Raw genomic sequence first — 21,729 nt, 5'->3', positions numbered from 1 at the left:
GGGGGAGGGGGACCTGTATATATATAAAGGCTATAGATAACCTTCTGAAGAACTTGGGAAAGAATATTCATGTGTCCATGCCAGCTGACATACATTATTTAGACCAGTGATGGCCAACCTATGACATGCGTGTCAGAGGTGACATGTGAACTCATTTTTTTTTGGTTGATTTTTCTTTGTTAAATGGCATTTAAATATATAAAATAAGTATCAAAAATATAAGTCTTTGTTTTACTATGGTTTCAAAGATCAAAAAATTTCTATATGTGACACGGCACCAGAGTTAAGTTAGGGTTTTTCAAAATGCTGACACGCCGAGCTCAAAAGGTTCGCCATCACTGATTTAGACCATCAGACATCTGTAAGATTACTATCTCAGACCAATCCAGAGGCTAAGAATGCAGGACCTATTCGTCTCAAGAATTTACTTTTTACTGTAAGAACTCTTCTATTCTTCTCTTTTCTTCAGAACAATCTGGGTGTTACCTGGTAGTGTTTCTGATTTGCAAATCCTGAGGCACATTAATAAGTCCTTGTCATTTATTTCTCTATCAAGCCTTCTCACTTTCTGTGCTCAGTCGACACACCTATCTGCATTTTTTTTCTACTGGAATATAACTAACTCTAAATTGTTCCCTAACAAAGTGCAAAAGATGTTTTCTTATTCAGTTTTTCCCCTGCAAAGAACAAAAAGAATTCTGCCAAGGAATGTTTGGGGTTTTTGGTTTTTTTCCATGTGTAGGCAAGGACTTCAGAATGGCATATATTTTATGATTCTAAATAATAACATCTTTCTTATTAAACAAGAATCTCCCCATAAGATCACATCATTAAAAAACAAAACAATGGAAACCAAATAAATGTTAAATTCTAATAGAAAACAGATTGTTTACATGTAACACATGAAGAAGAAATTCAGCTATATTGTGTAAAAATATGTGGAGGAAAAAGAAAATGAGCCCATGTTAAGTAAAACCACATTTTAAAATATGCCTGTGCGCATAAGGAAGATGGGCGGTAACTCAAGATGTCTGCTTTCACTGTAGTCCTCAGTATGACTTCTCTGCTTTCAATAAGTTTGTTATAAATCTTTTTTGTTCAGATACCTAAATCCAATCTCTATGTGTACTTTTTCTCCAGCTTTTAGATTCTTAAAATATTATCTCATTTTTAGAATATTATCCAACTAATTGGAAAACACATGATGATTCATACTTTTATGACCACATTTAAAAATAGAACCAATCCACAGAGATTTTATCTATATGACAAAAGATATGAGCATATAAGTAAGACTGCTATTTATTTATCCAGTTCAAAGTTTTGGCATTATCACATATTTCTTGCCCTCACCCTACACTTCCTTAATGGTAAGTCCTATTGATTCTTCCTCCTGGATGCCAAACTCTCTTCATCAGCCCTGTTGTCACAACCTCAATGCCATCACCTTCACTTACGTCCTCACCACCTTAGCATAATCTATTGGTACTTCCTGGAGGATCAATCTACTTCCAGTTTCTTTCCCATGCAAACCATCTCCTAGGCCAGTGATGGTGAACCTTTTGAGCTCAGTGTGTCAGCATTCCGCAACCAAGGTACATGCCCTTGACCGGAATCGAACCGGGGACCTTTCAGCCCGCAAGCTGATGTTCTATCCACTGAGCCAAACTGGTTAGGGCAAGATTTATATTTTTGATATTTATTTTATATATTTAAAAGCCATTTAACAAAGAAAAATCAACCAAAAAATGAGTTTGCGTGTCACCTCATAGGTTCGCCATCACTGTCCTAGGCAGTAAACAACAACAAAAAAGTTATCTTACTTCTTTCCACCAGTGATAACTGGTCTCACTCTCATCTCATATCTTTGGTGCATTCATGCAAGGTGGAAAATTTGACCTTTCCTGATGACAGTCTTCCACCATGTTTTGACAGAGCAGCCTAGGACTAAAGGAAGAACATTCTCCCCAGTAAGTTCAGTCTCTGGCATGCCTTCCCAGAACACTGACCTTTATTCTGCCCTTCGATTAGCTTTTTCCAGGTTTTTCTCTGAGGCAATGTCCCTGAGAGACAGAATTGTCTGTTTTTAATAGTGAGGAGCACAGATTCTGAGCCAGACTTTGAATCCTGGCCACCTCTTTCTAGCTGTGTGACCTTGGGCTAGTTACTTAAACTTTTGTTACCCAGTTTCCTCATTTGTGAAACGGAGGTATTAGCAATACCTACATATAGGGCTGTTGTGACTGAATTATTTAATAAACATACCATGTCTGGCACATAATAAATGTGCTACATATGTTAGTTACTATTATGTTATTACTGTCCCTCCTCTGAGGAAGTGAGCACAGCAGTTATTAAATGCTTGAATGGGGAAAAGACAAAAGGGATACAAGGAGGAAAATATAGGTTTGTATTTCAAATTATTTTATTTCATCGTAGAGGTAATTATCAAATCAGGCAAACACATGCTTTTGAAATGTAATGTTAGCATCTTGGATTCACTATAATTATGAATGTATCATATCTACTTCTCCTGGGTGTGTAAATCTCTTCATCCTAACTGACTATTTTTCTTTCCAGTAAATCATCAGGATTACCTTTTCCTGGATGAACTTCAAATTTCCTGAGTGAATGACAGGAAAATGTTCAATGGAAAGGCCAAACACCAGCAGTACTCGAGTCCAGAAAACAAAGAACAGAGAGAAAACACAACTTCAGTATTTTACTGGAATCTGAGTTAAGAAATAGGGATCACAGAACAAATAGCAAACAACAGCTTGGGTAACATCAGAGTGAAAAAAGGAACGATGAACCAGGATTTGCAGTGGGAACTATTATGCAATATGGCTAACGGAGCTAACAAGTCACCTCTAACACATTCAAAAATGCTCTAGAGCAGCGGTTCTCAACTTGTGGGTCGCCAACTTGTGGGTCGCAACCCCTTTGGGGGTTGAACGACCCTTTCACAGGGGCCGCCTAAGACCATCGGAAAATACATATATAATTACATATTGTTTTTGTGATTAATCACTATGCTTTAATTATGTTCAATTTATAACAATGAAAATACATCCTGCATATCAGATATTTACATTACGATTCATAACAGTAGCAAAATTACAGTTATGAAGTAGCAACAAAAATGATTTTATGGGTGGGGGTCACCACAACATGAGGAACTGTATGAAAGGGTTGTGGCATTAGGAAGGTTGAGAACCACTGCTCTAGAGTTTAAAACAAAAGGAACTCGTTTAAGAGACTATTGATGCTTACAGATAAATTTCACAATTTTGCCCTTCAGGGAATCCTTTTGCTTTCCTAAAAATCAAATAAACTGATTCTTTCATCTTGGCAATTATTAACTTGTCCCATTTCTATAACTAAGAAAAATTTAGATTATATTGTAGCTGAAATGACATTTTAATTCATATCTTTATAGGTAAAACTTTATCATTATTATTAGTACTATAAAGCAAAGCTTCAATTGAACTTTGGTTTTATTTAAGCTTTAAGTGAGCATTACTGAAGTTAATCAAACTACAAAACTTCTCTGAATGAGCCCAATAATAAGAGTTTAAAAATCAGAGATGTATTTTTGTGTAGACGTATTATTGTATCTTTCATAAAGATTCATACAAATAGGAGAAAAATATCAGAGTACTGGGATTTGTCCTTGAATCTCCTCTTTTAGTTTTGCTTCCAGTTAAACTGATTTCCTCACATATTTGTTTCTGGATTAAAGCCAGAATCAACATTGTCCGTATTTCTAATCAAATAACGGAGAAACAATTACAAATCCTGATGCAGTTAAAGGACCCTGCAGAGTGCCTGGACCTAGCCTGCGCTGTGCCTGACTCGGTTCTGACTTTAGGCAAGGTATTTAACATCTCTTCGCTTTGGACGTAATTGTAATAATGTCATTTATTTCACAGATGTGATGTCCAGCAGAAATCAATGAACAACCGTCAGCTACTGAGAAAGGTCAGGTCAATGAGAGAAAAGGCTGCTTCTACAGCTTGGAAAAGAGATTTCGAGTTCTAGCTCCTTCCCATTCACAGTACGTTGTGGATGAATTGAATGGGAATTTAATGCGAGTAATTATATTTGAAGTTTCATTATACAAAGTGGGAAATAATGGACCATTTTATAATTTCCACTTCAGAAGTAAAAACTTCAGAAATATTTTCCTTTATTTCTATCTTTGGGGATAAACTCATTTAGACTTTGAAAGCTTTCATTGAGTATAAATTCTTGAGATAAGTAAAGATAATTGCTATTTTCTATTCTTAAAAAAAGGAAAAATGTTGGAAGAAAATAGCATATAAATCTCTACGTCCATGTCATGGGTAAATTTTGAACTGTGTTACATTAGCATGCAGTCCATTTGTGAATGCTAACTTATTAAATATGCTCTCTTTGATAACCTTTCCTTTCTTTTAAAATTTCTTTTATCTTGTATTTTTTTCCATAGTAGATCATTTAAAACATACCATTTTTTGAAATTTTACATGCTTTTATAATTGTGTTTGTAAAAGTTAAATATCAGCTGTTGAACTTTTACGTTCCATACTTAAATTTAATCCACTATAGTCAGCTAACTTAAAAAATTTTAGTGGGGAAGAAATTAGACTTTATAGACTTAGACTAGTTTACTCTACCAAAAATAGAGTACATCAAAGAATAGGCAATTGAAACTATTTTACAATAATTAAAAGTTTTGAAGTAGCCCAAAGCAAAAATATTGTAAAAGAAATACAACTAGTTGTGTAGTGAAGAACTAAATGATCTGATATAACTTTACCACAAGCCAGATTTGCAGAATAATAATGGTTTACACTGATGAATAATAAAGACCAGATTTTCAAAGCAAGTTTCTTAATACCTAAATATTTCTTCAATATTGGAGAGGGAGAGAGAGAGAGAGAGAGAGAGAGAGAGAAAGAAATGAGGGCACTGCAGAATTTTAGCGGATTTAAGATAGCCTCAGGAATTATTCTAAAGGTGGTCAAATTAACATAATGTATATGACATTTTGAAATGCCTTATTGTTTAAGGATCTGAAGACTAGAGGCTGCCTCCTTTTGCTGGGAAAAATCAGATTTGGTTGTCTTAATGGCAATGAGATAGGAATTTCAGGACACCAAGATGCAGAGACCTGCCAAAGCATTGCTTCGGCCCTTTATTTTATAGCAAATCTAATGAATAGCAATATGAACATATGTTATATAGTTTCCTAGTATCTCCCAGAGCATTGTCAACACTGTTACTTATGCAAGAATCAGACTCAGACATAGATATAAAAACAATTTTTTTTTTAAACCGGTAGTTCCTTTTCTATACACATCCTGAGGATTAACTTATGGCAGAACTATAAGATTCCACGTGTTGACTATGTGTTAGCAGTTTTAAAATATATTTTAATTGATGTATATTAATGTATTCACATGCCAGCAGCATCATATAAAAACAGGCTGTTACTAAATTGTTTTCTTTCATTATATAAGCTGCAAATATTTTATTTTTAACATGCCTTTTGGCAAAAAGGCTACAATGATTTCAAGTATGATTTTTCCATCTAACCAATATGTATTAATTTGAATCCTATGAAATTTCCTATTTTGTAGGTCAAAAATGTTCAAACATATGTCGTTTCTTATCGTTTGATTTACTATATTAAGAAAGGAACAAGTACGCACTAAAGAAAGAGACTCAGGAGACTCAAGGGGGCTCTGGAGTAGGGTTTTGTGAGAAAGAAAAACTAAATTCATGAGTTCAATCCAACTAAAAGTCCCTACCTCCTCCTTAACCCTTACTTTCAAAAACGCACTCAGCCCATTGTTTTCCCCTTGACCAAAATAAGGGTAGAGGAGGAAGTGCATCAGAGTAAACAGACGCAGATTTATGGCAAGGAAATCACATTTTCCCCTCCGTAAAAGGTTTTCCCTCCTGGGGAATATTTTCTGCAGAGGCAATAACTACGCTTTTATCTGAGTTGCCAAAGTAGGTTAGATGCTGGGGATACAACAATCAGCAAGCTGTGGCCTTTGCCCTCAAAAGTCTTGCTCTAAGCAAAATAGCATGGATAAAGGGAAGCAGTTGGAGAAAGAAGGGAAAAGCTGACTAAATGAGAATTCCATCACCTGGCACAGTGCCTAGAAACAGCAGGCATGCATACCATGTTTACTGAGTGAATAAATGCTATATTGGTCTATCAATATAGTGTGTGATCACAGTGGAGGAAGTAATTAATTTTTTCTTGAGGGGTGGTCTTAATTAGTTTTTATATTTAATTACATGCGGTGTCATGTCTACATAATTTATATTGTCTTTAATTTCCGTTTTAATATTTATTTTTTGTTTTTTCCTCAAAACACCGCTTCGCTGAGGCAGCTGTTTTATTCTCTCGCAGCAGTTAGCATAGTGCTGAGCGGATAGCAGGTGATCAGTAAATGCTTGCTGATGCGACCGTTCCCTAGGACTGCTTCGGCTTCGGTGCAGCTGTCGCCTCTCCCGCCACGTGGGCCTAATGTCCCTTTAGAGAAGCATGTGACTCAAGAGCAAATAAGTCACAGCCATGTTCAGGAGTGAGAGTGATGTTCAGTGGAGAAGGCCAAGTAACAGGGCCTCTCCTACTTGCTGCAGCCTATGTCCCTGTAGACAGCAGGGATATTCAGGGTGTATGGAAAATAATATAATAATCTATAATAATAAAGGCATAATGTGCTAATTAGACCAGATGTCCTTCTGGATGACCTTCTGGACAAAGCTGGGGCTGCGAGGAAAGCCCGGGTCCTGGGTACCAGAGGGAAGCTGGTGCCGGCAGCCAGGGGAAGGAAGGCCTACTTTTGCACAAATTTCGTGCACCAGGCTTCTAGTCCTATATAATAAAAGGCTAATATGCAAATTGACCAAACGGCAGAATAACCGATGGCTATGACAAGCACTGACCACCACGGAGCAGACGCTCAACGCAGGAGCTGCCCCCTGGTGATCAGTGCACTCCCACAGGGGGAGTGTTGCTCAGCCAGAGTCCGGGCTCATAGCTGGCGAGTACAGCGGTGGTGGCGGGAGCCTCTCCCACCTCCGCGGCAGCACTAAGGATGTCCAACTGACAGCTTAGGCCCAGTCGGACATCCCTTGAAGGCTCCCAGACTGCGAGAGGGCACAGGTCAGGCTGAGGGACCCCCTACCTGGAATGCATGAATGTCGTGCACCGGGCCTCTAGTTAGTAAATAATAATACAAGAATAAACTCTGTGTTTCATGTACTCACAAATGTAAGTCTACTTTTGCCCCACGCTGTATGTATGTAGAGAGGAAGGCCAAGTAGAGTACAGGTTGGGGGCAAGCCTTCAAGGTGGAAAGCTCAATTGCTTGGTCCTCCATACACCAGCTATGTGAGCTTAGGGAAGTGACTTAACCTCTCTGATCTAAAATTAATTTACTTGATGAGGATAATAGTACTTGCCTTGTATAGTTATCTGAAGATTAAGTATGAGGCTTATAAAATGCATAGCACAGTTCTAGGTACACAGTTATAGAAATGTCAGCCAGAAGTAATCATGTGTGAAGTAAGATTATACAGTGTATACTAGCAGACTCTTTCTTACTCTCTGTAACGCACACATTTCACATATTCTAACAATTCATATTGTCTTTTACAATGCTTCCTAAAAAGGTCATGCATTTTATTTGTGACTGAATGTAAGTAATGCCTCCCCTATTCTGTAAGTATTTTGTCTGGCCCCAGGAGGACTAAGAACTACCTACTTTATTAACATAGACTAAAAATATGTTGTCTATTCAGTCTTTAAGTGTTTGCTTCGCAATCTTTGCCAAACATTGCATTCATAGGGGAGTCTAAAAAATTCCAAGGTCTGGCTTCCACCTTTAGACATGGAGATTATTTAAAAGCTCTTGAGAGACCCTAATGGACAGCCAAGTTTAGGAACCATTTACATAAAAAATTGAGACAGAGACACATTAAAAGGACCTAGTGATCATAGGTTCTATAAGAAAAAATTGGCTAACAAATAAGCCACTTGATTCCAATTCTTTTTTTTGTTAAACAGAAACCATATGTTTTCAATTTGTTTGAAGATAATACAGATATTTCTGTCCTTCTAGGCTCCTTAGCTTCTAAAATGTATAAAAACTTACTACTGCTCTAGCTGGTTTGGCTCAGTGAATAGTGCGTTGGCCTGTGGACTGAAGGGTCCCAGGTTTGATTCCAGTCAAGAGCACATGCCAGGGTTGTGGGCTTGATCCCCGGTGAGAGCTGTGCGGGAGGCGGTTGATCAGTGATTCTCATCATTGATGTTTCTGTCTCTCCCTCTCCCTTCCTCTCTGAAATCAATAAAAAATATATATTAAAAAAACAAACAAAAAAACAACAACAACTAACTACTGCCCTGGCAGGTGTGGTTCAGTTGGTTGGTGTCAGACCATGCACTAAAGGGTTGCAAGTTCAATTCCTGGTCAGGGCACTTGTAGGATTGATCCCCAGTGGGAGGCATGTAGGAGGCAGCAGATTGATGTTCTGCTATCATATTGAGCTCTCTCTCTCTCTCTCTCTCTCTCTCAAAATCAATAATAGCATATTAAAAAAAAAAACATCACCACTGGCAGCATACAGAAATTATTCTGAGGATCGGCAAAATTTCTCATCAAGACTAATGACTTCAAGATTGATTTTAAAAAATCTTGAGAAATGGTAAAGTGAATCTTCCTCCACAATTTCAAATAGGGCCTAAAGATTTTATATTACCTTGGTAGTTTGCCTAAACATTAAGGCAAACAATGTGCATTACCTTCTACTTGTAACTCTTTTCTTCTTTTAAAAATAAAGGCTGTCTTCTACAAAATGAGTTACTATTCATCTAGCACTTATCATATGCCAGGGTATTCTTAAAATCTTACATCAAAATGGCCACAGTCCTACAAAGTAGAAATTGGGATTTCCATTTTAGAGATGGGAAGCCTTTTAGTAAATTGCTTCAGGCCAGACAACTAGGAAGCAGCTCTGGGAAAATCTAGACCCTTTGTGTGGTGTTAACAGAGCCTGCACCTTTTCAGCAGCAGTGTACAAGCAGCACATTCGGACCACCCACAGACCCAGAGCCCCTCCTTTATATTTGCAATTGAACAGGTTCAAGTCTATTTGAGGTACAGTGAGAGGATCGGTCTCTGTGGGGGAAGCCAGGCAAAGTCCAGGAGAATTTCCCCGGCGACACTCAGGTGACCTGGAACTGCATCCTGCCTTCTGGATGGCCTTGAGTCTGACCCTAACCCTGCCCTCATGAAAAATTCACAGAAAATAACTTTATGAAATTCTTCTTGTTCTTGCAGTCTTTTCCATGGGGAAAATGGCGAAGATGTTCAGTTTCATCCTTGTTACCACTGCTCTGGTAACTGGCAAGACAAGCTGGGTAAGCTCATAAAAAGACTATTGTGTCTGTAATGCCTGCTTTGACCTGCGTGTTATTTTATTTTGCAGAAAATCGATAGTAAGTTGTCACCCTGAAGAACTTAACTAAAGGGTGGAAATGAAGGTTTGTGGCAGCACCTGCCACATAATACTATAGGTACTTACCACATGCTTTAAAATTTTTTGAAGTAAAAAATCAGTAATGAGCTCTAACCGGTTTGGCTCAGTGGATAGAGCGTCAGCCTGCAGACTGAAGGGTCCCAGGTTCGGTTCCGCTCAAGGGCATGTACCTTGGTTGCGGGCACATCCCCAGTGGGGGGTGTGCAGGAGGCATCTGATTGATATTTCTCTCTCATCGATGTTTCTAACCCTCTATCCCTCTCCCTTCCTCTCTGTAAAAAATCAATAAAATATATTTTTTTAAAAATCATATTGACAACAAATAAGTAAACTCTTTTTTAATTCACTGGGGTTATTTAGGTGATTACCTAATATTAGGAATTTAAAACTGTCCATTAAAATGGACCCTGAGCTTTCTACTGTTGAACACTATTAGTATAAGCTAGACTGATTATTTGAAAGTAATTACAATGAGCTCATGCCTTCCTCCATTCACAAGTAAAAAGGTAAAAATACTCATTTACTCACAGTTCTGGTAGAAAGGGAACTCCTAGGTTTTAAATAACCTTACTAACACTGTATGTCCAGTCTCATAAACATTGAACAGATTGAACATACTTGCCCTGTAATCCCTTCAGTTATTTTTAAGTTGCATAGTCCACTGTATTTAACAAGATCACAACCAATTTTCCACTATTAGAAAGCAACATGGAATTCCAGACACCATCAAATGTCATTTTTTTTAGACAGGTGTGACTCAGGGGGCTAAGAGGATAAATCAAAGAGAGTAAACCAAGAACAAATAAGAAATAATCCTAGAGAAATAGCTGGGAGAGAGTCAGTACTTGGGCCAGGAAACTGGATGGGGGGTAGAGGGGGAGGTCTCTACCTCCCCTTCTCCATTCTTTTGTGATGTGACCTTCAGTGGTGAGGTACACTTCTGTATTTACATCATAATCCTCCATAGGAAAGCGCTGTACCTCTTTCCTTTGTCCCAAAGAAGCTATCAAATTGTGCTGTTCTCACTGCCTAGCAGAGGGCCTGGAACGCAGTAGGGCCTTTTGTATTTATGGAATGAATACAAGGTAGCCCATAAAGACAGGGACAGGAAGTGATGCACATGTAAATTGGGAAATATATCGGACTACAAACAAATGCCCAATATAGAAATTAATGTATATAAAAGTAAGGTGAAGCACTTACACATTAAAATTGATAATTTCGCCCTAACCGGTTTGGCTCAGTGGATAGAGCGTCGGCCTGCAGACTCAAGGGTCCCAGGTTCGATTCCGGTCAAGGGCATGTACCTTGGCTGAGGGCACATCCCCAGTAGGGGGCGTGCAGGAGGCAGCTGATCGTTGCTTCTCGCTCATTGATGTTTCTAACCCTCTATCCCTCTCCCTTCCTCTCTGTAAAAAATCAATAAAATATATTTTTAAAAAATTGATAATTTCTCAGAAGTGAACATTGGCATGTACACAGGAGATCATGACATTGGCTGCAATAGAGAAGTCAAGATAAAAATGGCAAAAATTTGTCTTTTGTCCTTTTTTTCCCACTCCCCCAGTACCGCTCCCAGCATTGAGCACTTGTGAGCTTTATTGAAGCTTCCTGGCCCCAGTCCCTCTTCCCAGGAGACCGCTCTGCACGCCTCCTTCCCCATTCACCCACCACATTGGCTTTCTCTTTGGAGGGTTTGCTCAGTGAGATGCCACGTTAGAAAGAAGCTAATAGACTCTCACAGGCAATATTCTTGGGCTATTTGCCTTTTCAGAGAAGATAAATGGCTGAACTGGAAGGCGCAGGCTCCTCCCATCCCTTTTTAAAGTGATTGAGGAAAAAAACGATAAGTAAGCAAAGAGTTAAAGTGAACCCAGGTCAATGGGTGAGATATTCAAGAATATCAGAGTCTAAATTAAGCATTCTGTATAAAGGTGACCATATGTCTAAGATCATAAGCATTCAATTATAGTTTTAAAACATATTAATATCAAAAGATCATTCAAAAGCCTCATTTATTTCACTTGTAAGAAGGCACTTAGTGTCATGTCAAGATTGAGAATAGGAACCTTGAGCTGGATTTAAATCTTGACTTCTCTTGCCCACTGGGAATTCCTGAGCAAGTTTCCTCATCAGGATTGAACCCATTCCCACCGCATGGAACGTTATGAGGGTCAAATGAGACAGTGACCCTAAAATTCTTAGTGTAATCATCAGGTTATTTTATAACATTTTTTAGTTCAAGCACGTTAGCATAAGCCATGACTTCTTATCCTTCAATAACTAATAGTATTAGAAGTTTTAACACCTTCCTGGTTGGGATAATATTCTGAAATGGGAGTTGGGAACAAAATTGAATCATTAATTTATCCAACTTACCAGGAGCATTTATTTTCCATGAGAACAACATGCACGTTACTTTGCAGGCTCTTGAGAACTGTCTCCAGGAGCAGGCGCGTCTCAGAGCCCAGGTGCACCTGCTTGAGACCCGGGTCAAACAACAACAGGTCAAGATTGCGCAGCTTTTGCACGAGAACGAAATCCAGTTCCTGGATAAAGGAGAGGAGAGCAGTGTCATTGACCTTGGAGGCAAGAGGCACTATGCAGGTCAGAATCTATTTTTCTTTAGTGTTTCAGTAACTTATATAAACCCATGTGCAATGATGATGCTAATCACTTGATCACTTCAGATTTTGCTAAAGAGCTTTTTTATTCCAGTAACCAGCAACATAAAGCATTATATCAAATTTAAATGTCTTCCACCATATTTTATCCTTTTTTCTCTGTTATCTCTGCAGGGGACATTTAATATCAATGCTCAATATCTGAGGATTTCTATAGTTTAATAAGAGATCAAGACAACAGATTGTTAAAATATCAGTTTGCAAAACCTTACAATTGAGCTTTGTGGGGGCTTTTAAAATATATTTTTATTGATTTTACAGAGCAGAAGGGAATTTTTATTGATTTTACAGAGAGAAAGGGAGAGAGTTATAAATATCAATCAGCTGCCTCCTGCATGCCCCCTACTAGGGATCCAGCCCGCAAGGTACATGCCCTTGACTGGAATTGAACCCGGGACTCCAGTCTGTGGGCCGACGCTCCATCCACTGAGCAAAACCGGTTAGGGCGAGCTTTGTTTTTATTTGTGTATCTTTTCTTGGTACATTTACACAGTTTTTCCTTCTGAAACTCTGATGTGCCCTAGGGAAATAAGTAAGGTAATAGAATAAAAGTTTAGAAAAGGAAAAGGAATGAAAATTATTTAGGAAAATAAGAGTTGTTTTATGTGTATATTTTATAGTTTTGTGACTTTCCTTTTCATGAGGCCAGTATTTCCCCCTAGAAGCAGCACTGAACGTATCATTGTTACCTACAGAAAACTACTCACCTGATTTCCTCCAGCATCTTTTAAAGTAAACAAGCAATGGTTGTAAGATCTCACTGGGCTATTTGGGTCAATCATTGTGGAGGACAGAAATGACTCACAGAGAAGGGGATCACCAGAACGGTCAGAAGGCCCTTTGATTGACGACCCTGCCTCATGGACTGAATTCTGTCCCCTACCTCCCAATCTTCATATTGAAGCCCTAACCCCCAGCACGATGAATGTGACTGTATTTGGAGTCAGGGCCTTTAAAGAGGTGATGAAGCTAAAATGCAGCCAGTAGGATGGGCCCTAATTCAATCTGGCTGGTGTCCTTATAAGAAGAGGAAATTTGGACACACAGGGAGATACCGAAGCTATGGGTGCACAGGAGAAAGACCACAGAAAGATAGAACAAGAAAGCAGACATCTGTTAGCCAAGGGGAGAGGGTTCAGAAGAAACCAAACATACTGACACCTTAATCTTGAACTTCCATGCTCCACTACTGTGGGCAAATAAACTTCAGTTGTTTAAGCTTCCCAATCTATGGTATTTTATGATGGCAAGTTAACACGCCTTGCATTCATTAGGAGAAAGACCACAGAAAGATAGAACAAGAAAGCAGACATCTGTTAGCCAAGGGGAGAGGGTTCAGAAGAAACCAAACATACTGACACCTTAATCTTGAACTTCCATGCTCCACTACTGTGGGCAAATAAACTTCAGTTGTTTAAGCTTCCCAATCTATGGTATTTTATTATGGCAAGTTAACACGCCTTGCATTGCCTTAGATATCAGCTTCCGGCCCAGAAAGGTAACACTCTTTATGAAGAAAGGTAACTAGAAGTGCCTTTAGTCAGAGCTCCCAAGGACTGTGAAACCGGACAGGCGGCCCATAAAATTAGCATGTTTTGGGGAAGCTGACTCTGATGAAGAAAGCCTAGAAGGATCTTTGTTGTCAGAGAATCTTCCTAGAGGACCAGCCTGGATCTGCCCTCCCTGGATGTCCCTGCTCTTAGTCACCCAAACACATATTAACCGTCTATTTTGAAACTAGGGTTGTCCTGCCTATTGACTGGATTGCAGCCCTGCTAGCAGCATGTCCTCAGGCGAGTTATTTAACTCCTCCATGCCTCAATTTTCTCAGCTGTAAAATGAGGGTAATAATGGCTGCTAGTTTATAGGATTATTGTGAGGATTAAATGAATGAAAGCATTGAGAACTGTGCCTGCCACACAGTAAGTGCTCGCGGTATAGCTATCATTTTAAAAAATATTTCAATGGTAAATTTGTGTTACACAAGAAACTGTGTATAAAACTGGAAGTGGTCCTGACAAAAATGAGCAGATCTTTGTATCGTATCTATTTCTATCCTGTTCTAATTTCCTAGGGGAGGATGGATGTAAAGTCCTTGCCTAAAATTCTTTTTTTAAAATATATTTTTATTGATTTCAGAGAGGAAGGGAGAGGGAGAGATAGAAACATCAATGATGAGAGAGAATCATGGATCAGCTGCCTCCTGCACGCCCCTCACTGGGGATCAAGCCTGCAACCCAGGCAATGTGCCCTTGACCAGCAGTCAAACCCAGGACCCTTCCGTCCACAGGCTAACGCTCTATCCACTGAGCCAAACTGGCTAAGGCTGCCATTTAAATTTGATGCAACTTCCCACATGCCCTTGAATTTGCTGTTGTCCCCGCCAGCCCTATTGCTCTGTCTTTAGCCCCTCGATCAGAAAAGGGGTTGGGGCTGGGGGAGGGGGTTAAAGGAAGCAGTGATGAAAACCCCAAGTGCGTGATCAAAACTAGAGAAAAGAGGAAAATGAGAATGGTGCAAGAAAGAGAGAGAGAAGAGCCCAGCCAGTGTGGCTCCGTGGTTGAGCATTGACCTATGAACCAGGAGGTCATGGTTCGATTCCAGGTCAGGGCACATGCCCGGGTTTCGGGCTTGATCCCCAGTAGGGGGCATGCAGGAGGCAGCTGATCAAGTATTCTCTCTCATCATTGATGTTTCTATCTGTCTCGCCCTCCCCCTTTCTCTCTGAAGTCAATAAAAAAATATATTTTAAAAAAGAATACCTGTTTATTTGTTGTAAGGATTAAATGAGTTAATGTACATGTATGTGATTTCAAAAGCATTTAGCATTTAGCTCAATGAATGTCAGCTATCTTGCTATTAAAGGAATCCCCTCTTACCCTCAGGAAATACGTTCCAAGACATCCTGTGGATGCCTGAATCAACAGATAGTGCCAAACCCTATACATACTATATTTTTTCTATTCATACATACCTCTTTACTTAAGGAGGCAGTTTACAGCTTCTACTTGGCACATCCACATGGCCAACAACACTATTTAGACGTTGGGGTCATTATCACTGAAATAAGGGTGACAAACACAAGCACGGCGATACCGAGACAGTCAGTGTGATCACAGAGATGGCTACTAAGTGACTAACAGGTGGGGAGTGCCTACAGTGTGGAGACCTGGACAAAGCGATGCGTCACATCCCGGGTGGGATGTAGTGGGACTCGAGAGATTTCATCACACGGCTCAGAATGGCACACACAGGTAACTGAAATGGCGTAAAGCAAACCCGTGGATAAGAGGGAAGCTACTGTATATGCTCTCTCCCTGGTTTTCAGAAGAGAGAGCCCACTCACCCGACCCTACAAGAGTACTACTGCACTCTCCCAGGAACCATAGGAGGTCCTCCTCTTAGGTTTCCTTCTTTTTTAAAAAAATATATTTTTATTGATTTCAGAGGGGAAGAGAGATAGAAACATCAATGATAAGAGAGAATCATTGATGGGTTGTCTCCTGCACGCTCCCTACTGGGATCGATCCTGCAACCCAGGCACATGCCCTTGACTGGAATCGAACCCGGGACCCTTCGGTCCGCAGGCCGACGCTCTATCCACTGAGCAAGAACAGCCAGGGCTCTTGTGGTTCCTTCTTATGTCGCCTGGCTGAGAATGGCAGTGGGAGAGCCAGTTCTGACATTTCCCAACATGCCCGCTGAAGGGCCTCTCGCTGGCCTTTTTTTTTTGTTGCTGTTAATCCTCACCAGAGGATATTTTTCCCGTTGATTCCTAGATTGGAGGGGAAGGAGGAGAAAGAAATGGAAGGGAGGGAGGGAGGAGAGAGAGAAAAAGAGAGAAACATCTAGTGAGAACATCAATTAGTTGCCTCCCACATGTTCCCCCACCAGGGCTGGGAAACCTGAAACTGAGGTACATGCCCTTGACCGGGAACCGAGAATCAAACCTGAGACCCTTCCGTCAACAAGGCCAGTGCTCCATCAGTGAGGCAAACTGGCCAGGGCTTGCTGGCCTTTCTTAATGCCTGTAGTTCTCGCTTTCAGCTCAGCCTGCGTTCTGGGACCAGAGGAAGAGCCCATTTGGCAGGTTGTCATGTCCCTTTGTGAAAAGCTTAAACATTCAGACTTCCAACATGGTTTGTTTTCTGCATGGTCAAGGGAAGTATTCACCTCGCCCAGCTTAAGGCGGTGTTTGTCAAATGGGGCAGGAAGCCTTGGCCTCACTCTGGTATTATGTAAGTTTCCAAAAATCCCGTGAACACAGAGCTCTTTAACCCTGACCTTCTCCTGCCTATTCTCCAGGGGGGTTGAGTAGCTCAAAACATTTTGAAAATTATAGTTTTAGTTCATATTGAAAATCCTACCCTGTTAGTGTGTAAGTCACATTTCCCCAGGGCAGGCTCCTATCTTATTTGTTATAATCAATTTTGCTGCAGGCGCGTATGCCATTTATGTTGGGTGGTGTTCTGTGCTGCTTTTTCCCTACTTGAAAGCTTTCCTCTGGATCTTAAGTTGTAGTTGGCATTTTCCTCTGGGAAAAAGAAATTTTTTGAAAAATACACAAACAAACTCACACTTGGCATAAAATAAAAACAAATAGGAAATGTTGGCTGAAAGCTCCATATTCACAAAGTTTTCCAGATGCAAACGTTATAGCTAATTATTTCCATATTTGCCTGGAAAATAGTCTGAACCTTATGAGGCTTTACTATTCAGCATTTTGGTAGGAGGTTAAATGTAAGCAAAAAGCTTTCTTAACAAGGAAAGTTAAAGAACTTCCTTCTTTAATGAAAAGTGGCCTATAATATATTTGACCACAAGATGTAAGCTTTTGAACAAACATTGAACTAATTTTAGGTAATCATTTCCCTATTGTTTTTCTCTTGTTTGATTGACAAAACAGGATATTTCTTTATAATTCAGGAGTATCAAGAACACTTGTGTTTCTGAATCTCAAAAATAAATATGTGAACAAAGCTTAAATCATTACAAAGATGATCATCTCACCAAAGCAATAGTGTGTGATTGGTTTCGACTTGGGGAGGGCTTTAGAAAGTGACCAAGTGTCCTTGTTTCCTTTCTCTCCTGATTCCTATTGCCTATTCAATCTATTTAAAGTGGAGTATATTTTGTTAGCAGCAAAGCAGAGTTGTAGATAGTTTGGTGTCAAAACAATGAAAATGAAGAAAAAACTTAAAAGTGTGCTGAAAGGATAGAATTATCCAATCAGGAAGATAAAATGTTTTTTAAAATATAGGAAAATAACAAAATAGTAAGAGTAAAATTTGAAAGTTAGTGATGTCATATTATAGTCTTTATTCAAAAGTCTGTGAATGAGTATTCTTGAAACTATCTCTGTTTAGTAACCAATACTTCACCTTAAAACATTGCTTCCTGGGCATCTAAACCATAGCTTAGTTTGTATTCGCCATATTCTTTAAGTCTGCACAGATCAGCCTAAATGAGAACCAATGATACTCACTTGTCTCATCCTCAAGTGGTTTAAGAAACTGGAATCACTTTTTAGTGATAAACTGGAAGCTATATTTGCTTCAATGGTCAAAGAAATACCCTGGCTAAAAAAGAATCCTGAGATAAGAAGAGTAGAAACTTTCGGTTTTCAGCAAAAATATCTAAGAATACATGGACTATTAGAAATGTCAGTGGTTTAGTAAAGTATCTAATGAGACTGGAAGGTGGTAAGAATCTAACAAGATTATGATTTTAGCCCCACAGGTGTGGCTCAGCGGTAGCATCGACCCAGGGATCAAGAGGTCAGCAGTTGATTCCTGGTCAGGGCACAAGCCCCGTTTTCAGGCTTGATCCCCAATGGGGGGCGTGCAGGAGGCAACCCATCCATGATGTTCCTCTCTCATCAATGCTTCTCTCTTTCTGTCGCTTTCCCTCTCTCTCTCTGAAAATCAATTAAAACATATATATTTTTTAAAAAGATTATATTTTGAGTTGATTTCCAGATTTTTCTGAATGATTTGCAATGCTCTAAGTCAAGATAACCCATATGACTTGTTTGATGTTATAGTTCTACTTTTCATGTTAGCTTCAGAGGAGAGATAAGTTCCACTATTTTGTCTGATAAATCTGTAAGTTCCACTTAAATAAACTGTAATCAACTGAACACATATCATTTAAAAAATTGTGTTCCACAAAAATTAGAAATGAAAAAGCAGATCCCTGTTTCACTGCTCTTTTTTTTTTATGATCATATCAGGGAGTCAGAGGATAACTAAATACTAGAAAAAGAAATGCTTTCCTAATGTACAAGATGCAATTTTAAAAAGCTGATTATCTATGCCATGTGTTCATCTGTCTCCATTAGTACTGAGTAATCTCATTCAGAGGCGCCCTTTATTTAAAAAAAAAAAAAAGAGAGACACATAACAAATGTTACATTACCTTCTTTTGTAAACAGATTGTTCAGAAATTTTCAATGATGGTTCTAAGCTCAGTGGATTTTACAAAATCAAACCTCTCCAGAGCCCAGCAGAATTCTCTGTTTACTGTGACATGTCTGATGGAGGAGGATGGACTGTGATTCAGAGACGATCTGATGGCAGTGAGAACTTTAACAGGTGTGCTAATTAGGACATAAGGGTTTGTTTGGAGTAGCACATGTGAGATTTATAAGTAAGCCTTTTTCTCCTGTCCTAAACTCTACTAATTAGACAGACTCTCACTCTCTCTAAGTAAGAATACTGAAAGTGCACTAACAAATCATGGAAATACTGGATGTGAGAGCAGCAGCAAGGGGGTGTGGGCACCGTGGGTACTGCAAAGGTCTATTTGGCTTTCGCTAAAATCAGCTTTCACTTTAAATTTTGTAGAGACTGGAATGACTACGAAAATGGCTTTGGAAATTTTGTCCAAAAAAATGGTGAATATTGGCTGGGTAATAAAAATCTTCACTTATTAACCACACAAGGTAAGATTTGCCTACTATCATATTCATTGGAAATACAATAAAAACAACACTAAAATGTTTTTCACTAAATCATAGACAATAGAACTAATTTGCAGATGGCAATGGTCTCTTTGGGGCAATAATTCCCTTTCTAAAATGTGGCTGTTTAAAGCTAAGATATAGAGAAAAAGAAACTAGGCCAACGCTCTATGCACTGAGCAAAACTGGCTAGGGCCATGAAATTTTTAAAACCTCAGTAAGTCAATGTCATCTAATACATTAAAAAAGAAACCACTACGATTTTTTGTTGTTGTTGTTTTTTTTTCTAGGAGACTACACTTTAAAAATCGACCTTGCAGATTTTGAAAGAAATAGCCGTTATGCCCAATACAAAAATTTCAAAGTTGGAGATGAAAAGGTACTAAAATGTTCGAATGACTAATACCATCAATTAATGCATAACACATGCAAGATGAACCCCTGAAGTCAATGGAAACAAACACATACCAATAGAATTCTTTTGTTTATTACATAAATCTACTTTTTAAATAGTGACAACTGACAGTAGAAATTGCCTCTGTTCCTTCAGAATTCCTATGAGTTGAATATCGGGGAATATTCTGGAACAGCAGGAGACGCGCTTGCAGTGAGATTTCATCCTGAGGTGCAATGGTGGGGTAGTCACCAAAGAATGAAATTCAGCACATGGGACAGAGATCATGACAACTACGAAGGCAACTGTGCGGAGGAAGATCAGTCTGGCTGGTGGTTTAACAGGTTAGACGGCTTATAAACATAGGTGTAATGGCGTTGATGATATCTCACTGTTGGGCATTAATTATACCTGTATGAGGTCATGTTGGTCTTCTTTGTAATACTGGTATTAAGTAATCATCTTTATTAGAATTATTCACCGATGAAGTATTTTTGAGGATTCGTTCATTGTGTATGTTAATAAAGCATGAAAGATATGTCTTAGAAATAAATCAAATTACTGCTTTTACAAAGATTGTATGTGCCTGACTGGTGTGGCTCTGTGGTTGAGCATCAACCTATGAACCAGGAGGTCATGGTCCAGGGCACATGCCCAGGCTTCTGGCTTGATCCCCAGTATGAGGCGAGCAGGAGGCAGCTGATCAATGCTTCTCTCTCATCATTGATGTTTCTATCTCCGTCTCCCTCTCCATTCCTCTCTGAAATCAATTTAAAAAAAATTGTTAGCAACCTGATTTATGGGTTTGTTATCATAAACAGTAGGCCACAAATTGAAGAAAGTAGGCATGAAGAAAAATAAAGTATTTATATTGGAAAAAAATTTTCATGCCTTTTAGTAACCAAGTAGCTCTTCACCTTCCCTTCTCATAGGAGATGGCCATGTTATTGTTGTAAATTTTTCTGTGTAATAATACTTTTCAATTACTGTGACTTTCATTAAATCATTGAACCCAAGTTCCTCCCAATGCAGAAATTTCCTCTACCATATTCCTGAAACCTAATTCCACTCTCTGATGGAATACTGCAATGTTACTTAATTAGCAAGCTCACTCCATTATTGATTGTATTAAGTTTTTGCTTTTATTAATCTGACATCTGCCTTGTTATACTTTGCCAGTTTTTTCCTCAGTAGCTACAAAGTAATTGTAATTCCTTTTCAACGTAAGTCTTCAGGCTCTGGCTGAGATGGTATTCACTGTATTCCGCCATATTTTCTCTTCTCTAGACCAGATATCCCCAATTCTTTTAACTCTTCTCCACCCAAAGTGGTTTCAAGACAATCACATGTTCAAGGCAGGCATGGGAACTTCATACAACCATCCTTAAAATAAGCTGATGGGCCTGATCTGCAAAGCAGATGTGCTCAACCTGTTAGGCAGTACACCAGCTTTGAACATCTTTTCTCTTTAGAAGACAGGGGCCACCTCACAATATCTGGACATTTAAACTTTCCATTATAGTATTGTGCGTAATTATTTCTGAAATGTCACATTGTCCATGTAATCAAGGACAAGTTTCATAATCCACATTTTCCACATTTTTTATGTAAGCACTTTCAATAAAGCATTTAAGAATCATCTACCATATAAAGTGGAGGTATACCAGAGATATGTTAATTTTCCCTAAAACCAGGAGAGTCCTCATTATGAACATCTGCTAGAATTGTATAGGTTTTAGAATTGTATAGTCTAGGGTGATCGGCAAACTGCAGCTCACGAGCCATATGCGGCTCTTTGGCCCCTTGAGTGTGGCTCTTCCTAAGCCATAGGAGTACCCTAATTAAGTTAATAACAATGTACCTACCTGTATAGTTTAAGTTTAAAAAAATTTGGCTCTCAAAAGAAATTTCCATTGTACTGTTGATATTTGGCTCTGTTGGCTAATGAGTTTGCCTACCACTGGTCTAGGGGATACAGTAGTTGTAGGTAGGGTCAAGTTAAATCTAAGCAGTTATAAAGCAGTATTTTCCCTGGATTTTGCTTTTCTAAGAGTTCGAATGTATTTACTTTTTGATCATCTGTAAGGGAACTGAAGCACATACACCAGTGAGAAGGGTCAGAGAGACAAAGTTATCTTTCCTAC

General features: G+C 39.0%; 1 protein-coding gene across 2 annotated transcripts in view; it reads left to right on the top strand.

Annotated features, from left to right (window-relative positions):
- Positions 1-3,774: 3,774 nt before the first annotated feature.
- Positions 3,775-21,729, top strand: part of FGL1 (fibrinogen like 1) — a 20,373-nt gene continuing 2,418 nt past the window's right edge. Inside the window, exons 1-7 of one of the 2 annotated variants that reach the window (XM_006753785.2) lie at positions 3,775-3,876; positions 9,348-9,427; positions 11,973-12,153; positions 18,664-18,823; positions 19,076-19,173; positions 19,482-19,570; positions 19,742-19,929. In XM_006753785.2, coding sequence (XP_006753848.1) covers positions 9,356-9,427; positions 11,973-12,153; positions 18,664-18,823; positions 19,076-19,173; positions 19,482-19,570; positions 19,742-19,929 — 788 coding nt within the window. In that variant the 5' untranslated portion in view covers positions 3,775-3,876; positions 9,348-9,355. Of the gene's footprint in view, positions 3,877-3,962; positions 4,091-9,347; positions 9,428-11,972; positions 12,154-18,663; positions 18,824-19,075; positions 19,174-19,481; positions 19,571-19,741; positions 19,930-21,729 lie in introns of those variants that run through there. The other variant, XM_006753786.2, reaches the window with a different exon arrangement.

This window comes from Myotis davidii, unplaced genomic scaffold (assembly GCF_000327345.1).
Source record: "Myotis davidii unplaced genomic scaffold, ASM32734v1 scaffold71, whole genome shotgun sequence".
In the NCBI taxonomy this organism is placed as follows: Eukaryota; Metazoa; Chordata; class Mammalia; order Chiroptera; family Vespertilionidae; genus Myotis; species Myotis davidii.
Note: the sequence above shows the minus strand (reverse complement) of the source record. Positions and strands in the feature narration are given on the sequence as shown.